The following is a 15408-nucleotide window of genomic DNA, read 5'->3' as shown; positions in this document are numbered from 1 at the left end:
CACACACCTAGATGGCCGGGCAGGGTGGGTGTGGAGCCAGAGACAGCAGGGGTTCAAACTGTAGAGCCCAGTTCCTACATTTGAATATAAAAATGGATTTGATCAAACAAAACTATGCTACATTTTATCTCTGGGACTGATCTTTAGATTACTGAATGTAAGTACATTGTTTACCTTTAGAGGTGAATGTATCAAACCAGTTGCCGTGATACGTTTTTTTGTTGTTGTGCACTCTCCTCAAACAATAGCATGGTATTTTTTCCCACTGTAACAGCTACTGTAAATTGGACAGTGCCGTTAGATTAACAATCATTTAAGCTTTCTGCCCATATAAGACATGTCTATGTCCTGGAAAGTTTGCTGTTACTTACAATAGTCATGCTAATCACATTAGCGCATGTTAGCTCAACCGTCCCGTATACAGGACAGCGATCCAGTAGAGGTTAACCAGGTTTCCATCCAACCTTTTTACGCAAGTAAAGTACATGTCATGACAGGCCTGATAGGAACAGAATTTGTCGGTAAACTTACCAAATGCCGACCAAACAAAATACGCTAGACGAGTTGATCTTTTTGTGTTGGTAAAATTAATAATGCTTGAAATGCCGGTGGAAACGCCTTTGAGCAAATATTGATATAAAACCATCATATCGAAGTAAACTTGGGAGTCTCACGATATGGTGTGTGGTCTCCCACTACGACTCAAGAGAAACAATGCCATTTATTAGGCTACAGATGAGATCTTGTTGATCCTTTCCAATAAATATCGAAGGTCTGATTCTGGTGAGTTGATGCTTGACAAATACAAATATTCTCGCTCTTATCCATAATAAAGCTTATCATGTAGACTAGCCTACCCGCACTGTATCTGCAAGCTGTTGGCTAGAGCGCACGTGCCAAGACCAGAGTAGGCACATTTTGCTATTTAACGCAACAGTTTGTGACAACTATCGGTAGAGTTTAAAATGCGATAGAAACACATTGAACTTTAGATTTTTATTCGGTATATGAAAACTTAAGTGAAAAAGTAAAATTTGTGCACTACGTTATCACACACTAATTTTTATCCGCAACAAGTCCATTTGGTGGGAACACACCACTGGTGGGAAAATTCGCATATTTTCTTTATGCGGATTTTAGAATATTCACATGAAAATCTGTTGCAAATTGGATGGAAATGTAGCTACTGACCCATAATGTGATTGTTCATTTATTTCAGGTGGCAAGTATGTTCCTCGTGCCGTTCTAGTTGATCTGGAGCCTGGCACCATGGACTCTGTCCGGTCTGGACCATTTGGCCAAATATTCAGACCGGACAACTTTGTCTTTGGTGAGCAAATGCTTTGAAATTGCAAATTCATGCTACCATGTCATAGTCGATTTTACCATAGTAATACGCCTAGCCTACATCTCATGGCGTGCTTTTTGTTGTTTGTTTAAAGGACAGAGTGGTGCAGGTAACAACTGGGCAAAGGGCCATTACACTGAGGGAGCAGAGCTGGTAGACTCTGTCCTGGACGTGGTAAGAAAGGAAGCCGAGAGCTGCGACTGTCTTCAGGGCTTCCAGCTCACCCACTCCCTTGGAGGCGGCACAGGCTCTGGCATGGGTACCCTAATGATTAGCAAGATCCGTGAGGAGTACCCTGACCGCATCATGAACACCTTCAGTGTGGTGCCCTCCCCCAAAGTGTCAGACACCGTGGTGGAGCCCTACAATGCCACCCTGTCTGTGCATCAGCTAGTGGAGAACACTGACGAGACCTTTTGCATCGACAACGAGGCCTTGTATGACATCTGCTTTCGCACCCTGAAGCTGACGACGCCCACTTACGGGGACCTCAACCACCTGGTGTCAGCCACCATGAGTGGTGTCACCACCTGCCTGCGTTTCCCCGGCCAGCTCAACGCTGACCTGCGTAAGCTAGCTGTCAACATGGTCCCATTCCCCCGCCTGCATTTCTTCATGCCAGGCTTTGCCCCCCTCACCAGCAGAGGTAGCCAGCAGTACAGAGCGCTGACGGTGCCCGAACTCACTCAGCAGATGTTCGATGCCAAGAACATGATGGCCGCCTGCGACCCCCGCCACGGCCGCTACCTCACTGTGGCCGCCATCTTCCGCGGGCGCATGTCCATGAAGGAGGTGGATGAGCAGATGCTGAACGTGCAGAACAAGAACAGCAGCTACTTTGTCGAATGGATCCCCAACAATGTCAAGACTGCAGTCTGCGACATCCCGCCCCGTGGCCTCAAGATGGCTGCCACCTTCATCGGCAACAGCACGGCCATCCAGGAGCTGTTCAAGCGCATCTCTGAGCAGTTCACAGCCATGTTCCGACGCAAGGCCTTCCTGCACTGGTACACCGGAGAGGGCATGGATGAGATGGAGTTCACAGAGGCCGAGAGCAACATGAACGACCTGGTGTCCGAGTACCAGCAGTACCAGGACGCCACCGCTGAGGAGGAGGGCGAGTTTGAGGAGGAGGGAGAAGAGGATATGGGTTAAACTAAAATCAATTTCAACTGCAATCCATCGCTTTTGTTTCAGGTTGTTCTTTTATTCTCTTTCACTGCACAAGGAGCTGCTGTCAGTGTTTAACCTGTTGTAATTGCAATAAATCTTATCAGCATTTAAAAACTTGTTTGTGTTCCTTTTGTAGATGTACATTTCTGAAAAACAGGAGAAATTGGAAAATAGATCTTCCTTTACTATAGTACAGTTCTTGTCAAGTGCCTTTATAGATCAAGAAGCAGTAAAAGCATAAACAAACACATTTCTACAATACATAATTTGTTAATATAATCTTGAAATGATTCCATCATGTCTTTTTATAGTTGGTTACATTGGGATTATAGCAAAAGAAATGACCTTTTAAATGAATCACACTTGGAAGAAATTGAATTCATGTCATTGGCAATTTAGTGTTATAGGAATTCTATTTTAAGGGACATTGGTTTAATAAAAGCTGCAACATACAAATTGTATGCTTGCTACAAGTCTACGGTCTTGCTCCCTCCAAGTTTGGAGAGGACAATGCATTTTTTATGCTTGGTTTTCACATGCAATGTTACAAATTACTCTTGTTTTGAAGGAAACTTTCTACAGAGAAGTGCTCGGAAGGCATTGGCCAGGAAAAAGGTTGGTCTATATTACAACACAGTGCACAGGGACAACTTGGGTTGGGGAACTTTAAGCTAGACATTGGTGGGCACCATTTTCTACTTCACATTAATTTGCGTCTACATATTAGTTTCTATGTGCAATGGTCTCTTCCATTGTGCAAACTAAAGTACATCCCACTCATGAGATTTTCAAGTAGTACAAATATATGGACTTAAGCAATTGGTGGTGAAGGAGCACTTGCATTCATTTACAAACATTACAGAATACAACTAACAAAATATAGACCTTGGAGATGTTGACGATGAGCAATTGAAAAGGTTGTCAGCATACCACAGTAAGTTTTGTATGGGTAAATAAATATTTTATACCATCACCTGTTTGAGATTTTTTAAATGTCCAATACACACCAAAATTTAAATATCTTATTGTTTGGGAGATTTCACAATTTTGCAGAATGTGGAACTTACTTGAGGGGTTGCTGATCATTAAACTACCTTCAATGAAACTCCCAAACGTAAGTGTTTGTGCCTACATGAAAACATTTGTGTTTTGCTAAAGATCTAAATTCAATGTAGATTGTAGAATCGACTTGGGTTACTGACCATAGAGAATCTTTATTACTTTCAAATTCCTGCATGATGACAATAGATTTCCATTAAACTGACCGTTAAATTAAATAATTTATATAATATATATTAATAGCTATAATCAAAACCTTTTCTTTCTCTCAAAGAATCCATCCACATATAACCTCTGTTAATAATTTCCTTTGAGAAGGGTGGGTGTAGATCTGGACCCTATATCCTGGTCCCATTGCAGATTGTGCTGAAATATACCCAAATCCATTTGGCATTACAACATACAGCACAAACAGATCCGGGACGAGGCTCCACCAAACCCTTCTCCTGCCATCCAAACACATATTACTAGTAGTTCCCAAAACTCAGATGGCTTGTTCCCTTGGTTTAAAGCAATAAAACCCTGTCAAACACAGGTGCCATCAAGCCCAAGCCTCGAGAAACAAGGTTCTTTCCAAATGGCACCCTATTCCATCTTTAGTGCACTACTTTTGACCAGAGCCCTATGGGTCCTGGTCAAAAGTAGAGCACTATAAAGAGAATAGGGTGCCATTCAGGACTTAACCACAGTGATAGTGTGAAGGCAGAATCAACCACAGTGATCTCAATCACTAACCAACTGCCACTAACCACAGACACTTTGATAAGTGTACATACACTACCAGTCAAAAGTTTAGACACACCTATTAATTCAAGGGTTTTTCTTTATTTTTACATTGTAGAATAATAGTGAAGACATCAAAACTATTAAATAACACATATGGAATAATGTAGTAACCAAGAAAGTGTTAAACAAATCAAAATATATTTTATATTTGAGATTCTTCAAATAGCCACCCTTCGCCTTGATGACAGCTTTGCACAATCTGGGCATTCTCTCAACCAGCTTCATGAGGTAGTCGCCTGGAATGCATTTCAATTAACAGGTGTGCCTTTTTAAAGTTAACTTGTGGAATTTCTTTCCTTCTTAATGTGTTTGAGCCAATCAGTTGTGTTGTGACAAGGTAGGGGGGTATATAGAAGATAGCCCTATTTGGTAAAAGACCAAGTCCATATTATGGCAAGAACAGCTCAAATAAGCAAAGAGAAACGACAGTCCATCATTAGTTTAATACATGAAGGTCAGTCAATACGGAACATTAAGAACTTTGAAAGTTTCTTCAAGTGCAGTCGCAAAAACTATCAAGTGCTATGATGAAACTGGCTCTCATGAGAACCACCACAGGAATGGAAGACCCAGAGTTACCTCTGGTGCAGAGGATAAGTTCATTAAAGTTACCAGCCTCAGAAATTGCAGGCCAAATAAATGCTTCACAGAGTTCAAGTCACAGACGCATCTCAACATCAACTGTTCAGAGGGGACCGTGTCAATCAGGCCTTCATGGTCGAATTCCTGCAAAGAAACCCCTACTAAAGGACACCAATAATAAGAAGAGACCTGCTTGGGCCAAGCAACATGAGCAATGGACAGTAGACCAGTGGAAATGTGTCCTTTGGTCTGGAGTCCAAAGTTGAGATTTTTGGTTCCAACCGCCGTGTCTTTGTGAGACGCAGTGTGAGTGAACGGATGATCTCCGCATGTGTAGTTCCCACCATAAAGCATGGAGGTGGTGTTATGTTGTGGGGGTGCTTTGCTGCTGACACTGTCAGTGATTTCTTTAGAATTCAAGGCACACTTAACCAGCATGGCTACCACAGTATTCTGCAGCGATACGCCATCCCATCTGGTTTGGGCTTAGTGGGACTATCATTTGTTTTTTAACAGGACAATGACCCAACACACCTCCAGGCTGTGTAAGGGCTATTTTACCAAAAAGGTGAGCGATGGAGTGCTGCATCAGATGACCTGGCCTCCACAATCCGCATATGTGGGAACTCCTTCAAGACTGTTGGAAAAGCATTCCAGGTGAAGCTGGTTGAGAGAATGCCAAGAGTGTGAAAAGCTGTCATCAAGGCAAACGATGGCTATTTGAAGAATCTCAAATATAAAATATATTTAGAATTGTGTAAGACTTTTTTGGTTACTACATGATTCCGTATGTGTTATTTCATAGTTTTGATGTCTTCACTATTATTCTACAATGTAGAAAACAGTACAAATAAAGAAAACCCCTTGAATGAGTAGGCATGTCCAAACTTTTGACTGGTACTGTATATATCTGTATAATGTATATCTACATAAAACAAAACAGTTGGGAAGAGCGGTGATGAGGATGCTAGAAGGACTCCGGTTGGTGCGTTGGAGATGGGGGTGTGTCTGTGGGAGAGGCCACTCCCACTACCCCCTGTCCATCAGGACTGAGAAGACCCAGCAGGTCCTCGTCCATCTGCTCCAGTTCACTTTGGTCCAAAATCTCAAAGTCCTCTTCCTCGGTCGGTACAAACGTGTCGTCCGGCATCTCCTCGGCACTCCTCTCCTCGGTCTCCGCAGTGACTGCATCCTGGTCCTTTTCTGCCTCGGCGACAGGGGCGGGGGGGCTTTCCAGGGCGCTGGGGGGCGTGTCGGTGGGCAGGAAATCTGCAATGGAGGGGCCCTTGCTGGCCTCAGTGGAGCGCAGCAGGGCCGACAGAGTGTTCTGCACCACGGTGGAGATTGCCGTGTTCACGATCTCCTCACTCAGGGCTTCCAGTGACTGTCTCGGGGCCTGGGACTCCCTTTCCCCCCCATCCACCACCTCCTCCACTCTCCCAGCCCCCAGCAGTGGTCCCTGGTCCCCACCTGGCGGCCGTCTATGTCCGTTGAAGTGTGTGTTGACAAAGTGGAGCGGGGAGGCCAGGTGCTGGATGAGGAGGCTGGCCGGACTCATGGGCTCCCCCTTCGAGGGCTCTCCTCCCCCAGCCGCAGCCCCGTGCCCTTGGCCCTGACTGGGGCCCCGTAACGGGAAGTGGAGGAGGCTGTGCTCGATGGAGGGGAACTCGTCAACTGAGGGGAATTCAGGCAGGTCCCTTAGGAAGGCCTCCTCTGGGTCACTGTGCACACTCTGCTGGTCCAGGTCTAAACAGTCACAGGAGAGGGAGAGGATGGGGTTAAAGGTAGTCAGCGATGCATGAAGTAAATCGCAATATTGGGTTGCCTTCTAAGAGTGTGAATCGCAAGGCTGAACTTCTCTGCCGTTTTGGTCCAGCAGCTGTCACATTGCAGCAGCGTGAAGCTCACCTGCACATGGCCAGATCTTTTTTGCGAGTGAAGATCTACAATATCTGCAGTTCATCCTGCTGCTTGTGGCAACGCCCTGTCGCTGAGTCTCAGTTTAATATGCAGAGAAAATGTAATTCTAATATATAGAGGAAGGAGTCAACAGCACATCAAAATAATGACAAATCAAATTTTGCTAGTGCCAATATTTGATTCACATGATTTGGACTGTGGAACACATGCTGCTCAATTATAGAAATCCCTGCAGTCCAATTCTGTCCTTTCTCCTCCACACACATGTAAAAGCATCAGATTGATGTAAGAGGTATGTCTCACATTGGGTTATATGCTAGGGATGGGCATTTGAAATTATTTCACTATTAGAATAATATATTTCTTTCGGATAGTCAAAATACAATGTTTGAAAGATTGTTTTTTAACTTCAATGGAGACTTGCTCGTGTAAGAGAGAGCTTGTGTGCTGTGCTCTGCTTGGAAGGGTGGGGGAGAGGGGAGCAGGGGCCGGTATGTGTGACACGGAGGGAGAGAGAGAGAAAGTTGCCAAACCAACTCGCGCTAATTAGACAAACTTGTTGCTGCCGTAGGTTATCTATCATACCATCTGCTAGTGCCAGTCTTGAATGCATCAAATCTTTGTAAAAAAGCTAGCTAGCTACAGTAGCCAGCTAAGTTAGCCAGCTAGCTAACTAAAGTAGCAAGGCTAATTGATGCATCCTTGTCTACAACAACTCCATTCATATGAAACAGCCTACCCGTTGTTGATCATTATAGCCTAATTCCATTTAGCATTAATTAGAAATCTCCTACTTCACTTGTTACACATGGAGCCTCTAACGGTGGTGCCGCTTTGACCGACAATAACAACAAGCTAACGTGTGTAGGCTACCGGTGCGCCTTTTTTTAATGGTGCAAAACATTTTGCTATGGTTTGCACTAATGAATACATCCCATTCCTTTTCTTTTAAATCCATCAATGGGCGTGAACAAGTGGCGCAGGACAGATACTTGGGAGGCAGGGCCTGTTGAGCTTGGGTAACTACCTTCAGAGACGTCTGTGAGCTGTGGGGTGGTAGCTCTGGATACGGAGAACCCTCCACTCTCCAAAATGGATGCTTCCTCGTCAGACAGCTCCGAGTCGGTGATGGCCATTGCTAGGGCTGTGGTCTTTGCATCCACCTGACCAATGACATAGCACAATTCAATTACATTATCATTGTTCTTTAGTGAAAGGCTCTAGACAGAACCTATACTAGAGCCCAATTAAGGTTATTACAAAGTCAAGCCATAATATTGTCTTATCCTCTCAATTGTGAGGAAATGTCAACATTCAAATATTAATTGAACCACATTCTGTAAAAAACTAAAACAAAATATTTAGCCTTTCATTGAGGGGAATATCTTGGTTGAGTCAGAATAATCTCTCATTCCTCCTGAAGTGTGCGCTTGTTCTATTCCAGACATAAGCATTGGATTTATAGGCATGGGCTAGAGGGAGTTTCCATTACCATTAATTTCCTTTCAAATCCATAAAGGGGAAGTGAACATGTGCACACTTCGGGAGAAAGGAAAGATTATTGGGATGCAACACTTGTGTAATTCTGAATCAGACAAACAATTGAATCAGCAAATTTATTAATTGACTAGCCCAAGGAATATGGTCGCTGGATCTTTCCCCCAGCCATCTCTCTTGTACGACACTACATTAGTGCACAACCCTCCAGGGTCACGAGGACTGCGGTTAATCCCATCACTTCTCATCTCCCACTCTAACATACCACTGCTACCCCAATGGCCTAATGACCACTGACCACACAGTCTTGTTTAACTAACCTTGTGGGGGGACACAATTGATCCTATTCAAAATCCTATTTTCCCTAACCAATGTTCCTTCTAAGCTGTGCACAGGGCGCAGTAGCCCAGAAAATCCTGCGCAGCTCCCCCAGGACTGCTGTGCAGAACTCATCAAAGTAGGATTCTATTGCATTGACACGCTCGACTCAGTCCGTACTCTACACAGACCGGTGCAGCATAACCAATCAGAGCTGCAGTAAGCCTATATGCAAATAGACCATTGCCATATATGGATTTGTGCTATTTACTTTGAACTGAACCGTATTTACAGCATAAGCGGTCGTGAGATCAAAGCGAGAGCTGCATGTAGCCACGTGTGCACATTTTGTTCATATCCTTTTCTAGTTAGTGAGTTATTAGCCCAGTTATAGATCATTTGTAGTCAGCAATAGGAGAGTGATTGCTTCCTAAAAGAGCACAAAACATGCAGATTTCTAGACATCTTTGAAAAGCAAGTCAGGTAAAGAGCTTTATTTTGTCTTAAAGGGGCAGTGTTGTATTTTGAGGCAGGCTTGAATAAGCTAAGAAGCCAATAGGCAGAGGGTAGCATAATTTGTCTGATTCTCTGTAATAATGGTATGGGAATAATAATGCATATCTTGTAAAGTGGTTTATTGCATCAAACAACATTTTTCAGTCACTTCCTTGTCTGAGTGGATAAAGGTTAATGTCAAGCCCTGCATGTTTTTTTTCCATAAATCTCATGGAATGTAGGCCTACATTGAACACCACACATTGGCTGCTACTGTAGGCTGAACGATAGAACAGCTATTTCCATGTTAAAATGTTTTGGGATGCATTTTCTCCATTGTTTTTGATGGTAGGCCACTCGAGTAGGACTACATTATGATCAAATAGCCACAGTAGCCTACTTGACCACTGTTAAAACTAACTTAAAGCGGGTACAGCCTCACTGTTCACAGTAAGGCACTGGAAGTTGCACAGAATTTTCACAACGTTCAAGTTTGCGCTCAGCAGATCTTACATTTGCTCAGTGACCCCAAAAAAATGAGAGGGAACATTGCACCTAAACCTAATTACATTTACATTACATTTTAGTCATTTAGCAGACGCTCTTATCCAGAGCGACTTACAGGAGCAATTAGGGTTAAGTGCCTTGCTCAAGGGCACATCGACAGATTTTTCACCTAGTCGGCTCGGGGATTAGAACCAGCGACCTTTCGGTTACTGGCACAACGCTCTTAACCACTAAGCTACTAAGCTACCCCCTAGAAATAGCCTTTTTCCCTTGTGGGGGCCGACAAAATGTCCCCAGTTGGTCCCCCAAAAAATCTGGTCCCCACATGTATAGGTACATATGTCCACACACACACAATCCTAGTGCCCTGGTGCAAGATGGCAGACGATGTGGTATTACCAGCGGGGCAAAGCAGGACAGCTCCTCCTCGCTCTCGCTCTCCGTCTCAGCCCTGGGCTCATCCCCTTCCTCCACCTCCTTCTTCACCTCTGCAACACACGCACACAGTTTAGGTAACTGCAGGATCCAAGAAGTTGAATTTTAATGCCACTTGGCGTACAATTTAATACACATTTTGAGGTCTGCGTGCACCACACCTGCTAATATTCTTCTTAAGAAATGAGCCCATGTTAGCAAAAAGTATTTCACCAAAGGAGTGGGGCTGGAACAAAAGTCTACACACACACACAGTAGCTCTTCTGGAGGTATGCTATAACATTAGAACATTAGCCTACAACCAAAAAGTCTAATAAAATAATTCCCTCATTCAGTGAATCAGGTATCAAATAGCTATACTTCGAAGCAAGGTAGCTAAGTGAGAGAGCTCTAGACTGACTTTTTCCAGTGCCAAGTAAATAAGTTTGCCATTTCATCTAACATTTTCAGGGAGTGCATGATGGATATTTTGATGTGCAACATGTCAAAATAGGATCCAGAATAATTAGATATATTTTTGGCTCTTTAGAGATTAATTTGCCTGTATATTTTGTGTGCATATTGGCCAAGGCTATAGCCTATGCTACAGAATTTACCAACGAAGGAAGAGGGAACTCAAAACACATTAGCTAGATTGCTAAATCTAAATATGATATTGTTTATTTAGCCATGCAATTGATCTAACAGTAAATGTAATGTCCTACAAAAACCTTCCATTGGTAGCCTATATAGGCTACTTGATGTATTGACCGCAAATGGTGCGCTCCACTCCGTTGGCGAATCATCTCAATTACATACTGCGTTTGTAAAGGGATGTTTTTTCCTCAATATTGACAGTTGAGAAATAGTTGTTACTCAAATACAACTGAGAGACTTATTTTTCAACAAGAGTAACAGTAGTTGTTTGAAAAACTGTCTTTCCCGTAATTATATTTCAAAATGTTGCTCAACTGTCAGTATGCTTGCGCTTATCAGAATGCATAACTCCCTTCACTCCATGTGCAAAGAGGGGAGTGGGAGGGACCGTTGTCCCTCCGACCCATAATAAATACGAAATACATGTGAATAGATCTTGAAAGTGCGCCTAGAGTATTATTTGACGTTCAATTTTGTTTGTTTTTCCGCGGTGGCAACAATTAAGCAGCTGCACAATATAACGGAAACACTGTAGTCATCTCTGTTGCATTTTTTAAGACCTTTGAAAGCGCAATTTAAGACATTTTATGACTTATTAAGGCCTTTTAGGATCTGCGGACACCCCGAGTTTAACAAGAGGCACACAACAAGCCATTCATTTAAATGTCTGAAAATAAATTAGCTCCAGCTGCCACACCAGTACCACAAACCCAGTACCACAAACCGGGAGGAGAACGATTTCCCAGGCAACCCTGACGTTCAGTGTTCACAGCTAGAGAGAGTGGACCTGGTGACGTGACGTGAATGATGGCAAGGCACACACACACACCATCAAACACACACACCTACACACCATCAAACCCACACTAACAGACAATGCGCACACACACACAGTGTAAACTCACTCCTCTTATCGTGCTTGCGGTGCTGCGTGTCTCCCTTCATGCTGTAGTCCAGTTTCATCAGGATGGGCTCCAGGCCTGTGTACATCCGCTGGATCAGCTCATGGTACACCACCAGTGGCCACACCAACACACTCAGCGCTGGGCACAGGACAAAAAAACAACCCCAACATGGCACTTAAATGGCTTTTGACGCACCACGACAAGCTCTGCGTCCCAAATGGCACCCTCTTGCCTACATAGTGCACTACTTTTGACCAGGGCCCATAGAGTTCTGTTTAAAAAAAATAGTGCACTATATAGGGAATGGGGTGCCATTTGGAACACACACAATCTTTAGTTTAACCAGAGAAAGCAGTCATAGAAACAAACAACACATATATGCCATTGAGGAGGGATATACCTCAGGGTCATATTAATTAGTGAACACTGTAGCAAAACATTTTGCAACAGAAACCATTTACTCTAAATGCTACAACTTGGCGTAAGCGGTTCCCATTGCAAAATGTTTGGCTACTGTGTGCCCTATTGACTACGACCCTGGAATACTGAGTGTCACACATTGCCAAATCACAATACATTTCTAGGTTGGGGAATGGCAACACTATGAATGGTGGTATGAAGGTTGCATTTAGAAGTTATTGGCAATAACTTTGGTTGACAATTGTTATGCAGTAGCACTGCATTTCTTACAGACAACCACACCCTTTGGCATACTGGTTGGTTGGTTGCCTTTGTGAAAATCAAGGAAAAAGGGATTGAAAAAGCAAGGCAGCTCACCGATGATATAGGATATCATGATTCCTGGTACGTAGTGTCCCACCACGGCTAGCACAGAACAGCCAGAGCACATCATGGCACAGAACTGGAGGGAGAAAAGAGACGCAGTGTCATTAAACCTGCAAGTTGGCTGAAACTAGTGTAGGGGAGGGACAACTACTTCAGCATCAGCAAATACCTCTTCAGATCAGAGGAGGTTGGTGAGAGGAGCTTTAGGAGGACGGGCTCATTGTAATGGCTGGAATGGGATTAATGCAACGGTATCAAAAATATGGAAACCACATGTTTGAGTCCGTTCCATGAATTCCATTCTAGCCATTACAATGAGCTAGTCCTTCTACAGCTCCTCCCGCCAGCCTCCTCTGCTTCAGATATACTAAAAATCTATGCAACTCAAGCGATTACATTTTTTGATAAACCATGACTTTGAGGCACTTTATAATATAACAATATGGTAATTTAGCAGTTGCTTTAATACACGTCGACCTAAAGATAACAAATGACATGATCAGTATATGTGGCCCACGTGGAAATCAAACCAACATCCCTGATGTTGGAGGCAATGTGCTCTAACCCGCAGAGCCACCATCAAACCCAACATACCTTTCTGTGGTTCTGCCTTTTGTACTGCAGCATCTCCTGGATGTAGAGGCAGCAGTAGAGGTAGCTCTCCGCCAGGTGGTGGCTGAGCTCTGGAATGCTGAGGAGCCGGGGTTGCACATTCATGGTCTCTCTGCAGTCAGAGAAAGAGACCGTGGGATGAACAAATGAACACAATCAGTACTAAGCCAGACCTAAAAGGCTTCAAGCGTCTCAGAGTACGAGTGTTGATCTAGGATTCAGTTTAGCCTTTTAGGTAATAAAGAATCAGATTATTATGGACAGGGCAGACCTTATCCTAGATCAGCTCTCCTACTACTCTTTATAAATATGTGCCCTGGTGCTATTGACAGGCACAGACCATCAAACAAGTAGGAAAAAAATGCCTGAATAATCACATGATAGTCACTATAACAGTAAAGTGCTTGAAGGGGTTATAGGAGCAGGGTGGGTTTGGATGTGTTTAAAGGCCCAGTGCAGTCAAAAACACGATTGTCCTGTGTTTTATATACATTTCCACACTATGAGGTTGGAATAATACTGTGAAATTGTGAAAATGATGATAATGCCCTTTTAGTGTAAGAGCTGTTTGAAAAGACAGCCTGCAATTTCAGCCTGTTTTGGTGGGATGGAGTTTTGGCCTTCCATGGTGACATCACCATGCAGTAAATTAGTTAATAGCCCAATAAGAAAGAGCATTCCAAACCTCTCGGCCAATAACAGCTAATGTTCAATTTTCCCCTCCCTACTCAGACCACTCACAGACAGTCCTAGCAAAAGTCTTGCTTGAGAAACTGCCCTTTGCTAAGAAGCTATTTTTGTTTCTTTCTGACAATTTTAATTGAAAACAATCAAGGTACTTAATTGTTACCCAGAAATGATTTGATAATTAGATAAAAATGGCTGCATTGGACCTTTAATTGAGTCAAGATGTGTACCTTTCCATTGGGTTGGCCTCAGGATACTGAACTGTAGTGGAGAGAATAAACAGGAGTCCAACAACATCAACAAGACATTTTAGATTTCATAGAGTAGGCATGGTAATCAAAGTAATCTGAACAATGACATGTAAAATCAAATCCAAATTGAAATCCACAACACTCAACTATCTTATCAAATCGTGAAATATACCAGCCATTCATGTTTCAGACTGACCCCAGGGCCAGGAGTGGGTGTGGCAAGAGTAATGCATGTACCTACTATGAACTTACTTACCAGTTGTAAGAGGTAACTTATCCTTCCATCTCTCCAGCAGCATGAGCCCTAGAATGGAAAGACTCAGGAGGAAGAGAGGACGGAGGGACGTCGAAGACAGAAGCCTGTAAAACACAAATGAAAACAACCCATGCCATTTTAAAATGCAACCAATGTTAGTCAAGCTCCTAGCTATTTACTAACTTTAGGTAACTAGCTAACCACAAGAGTGAATAGACTGTCAATTAACTCCCTGCCCTGAATCACGACAACACATGCAACAGAACGCCTGTCAACTTGACCACGTTCAGTTGTCGAACGTTGCAGATAGAAATGCCATGAATACAGCCATCATGATTGCTTGGTCTACATGTCGGAGAGACATGTTTGTTCTATATCTACACATTTTTATCTGAACACTCCAAAACGGTTTGTTAGAGGTAGCTAGAGTTGACAGCTGTCAACTAGGTATTTGAAAGCTAGCAACCTCTAGGGTGTTTAACGAAACGTTATTAGCATGATTGATACTAGGGTCAACTTTGGCATACCAAACTACCAGCGTTAAATAGCTAATTAGCCACCTAGCTAGTGTCACTGTCGTCCGAGGGATTATCGCTGTCATTCAATCTAGCTAAGTAGCTAGCTAGCTAGCTACTACTAGCAAGCTAAAACGACATTAGCTACAGTGCATCTTCCCATTCAGTGCAAAATAACTGATTACATGAGTGATTCTTAATAATTATTTAGCATTACCAGAACAAGGTATTGAGCGTGAGCGCAACAAAGATGCTGTAGAGCGGCCTCTCCCAAACAAGCAACCTCTGCAACCATAACAACAAGGGCTCATATTGCGATAGCCAGCCTTGGAGACGCTCTCGCAGTTGCACGAGCTCAGGGTTCCCATCCCCGCATACTTGCTCTGATCCTCCGGCAGGGAACATGTCCTCGAGGACCGAAGAGGAAGAAACAGAGGGGCGTCTAGCCTCCTCTCCGCTCGCCATCTTTCCCCCACTTTGTTATGTTGTTTTGGCGATCACGGGGTATAGATACGTGGGCAGATCCGCGAAGGCCCGTCATGGAGAAAAAAAAAAGTAGGAACCGATGTTACTGGTCGTCACTAGTTACTACAGCCACAAAGTCATAAACCCCGCCTATTTCTACAATTTATCTTCTTAA

The 15408-nt window shown here is 43.5% G+C and overlaps 2 protein-coding genes across 2 annotated transcripts; one reads left to right on the top strand and one right to left on the bottom strand.

The window, feature by feature from the left end:
• Positions 1-1197: 1197 nt before the first annotated feature.
• On the top strand, positions 1198-2630 carry LOC311122256 (tubulin beta-4B chain-like). The gene is made up of 2 exons (XM_084196648.1): positions 1198-1330; positions 1443-2630. The coding sequence occupies exons 1-2, from the start codon at positions 1270-1272 to the stop codon at positions 2501-2503; spliced, it is 1122 nt and encodes a 373-aa protein (XP_084052774.1). The 5' UTR covers positions 1198-1269; the 3' UTR covers positions 2504-2630.
• A 1755-nt stretch (positions 2631-4385) lies between these two features.
• Positions 4386-15360, bottom strand: LOC311122255 (reticulophagy regulator 2-like). The gene is made up of 9 exons (XM_084196647.1): positions 14986-15360; positions 14254-14357; positions 13977-14007; positions 13042-13171; positions 12439-12523; positions 11662-11799; positions 10085-10173; positions 7896-8031; positions 4386-6694 (listed from the first exon to the last, which is right to left on the bottom strand). The coding sequence occupies exons 1-9, from the start codon at positions 15231-15233 to the stop codon at positions 5916-5918; spliced, it is 1740 nt and encodes a 579-aa protein (XP_084052773.1). The 5' UTR covers positions 15234-15360; the 3' UTR covers positions 4386-5915.
• Between the last annotated feature and the right edge of the window lie 48 nt (positions 15361-15408).

This window comes from Coregonus lavaretus (genome assembly GCF_964263955.1).
Source record: "Coregonus lavaretus genome assembly, contig: HAP1_SCAFFOLD_1316, whole genome shotgun sequence".
NCBI lineage: Eukaryota > Metazoa > Chordata > Actinopteri > Salmoniformes > Salmonidae > Coregonus > Coregonus lavaretus.
The sequence above is the reverse complement of the archived record's forward strand: the minus strand, read 5'-3'. Positions and strand labels throughout refer to the sequence as shown.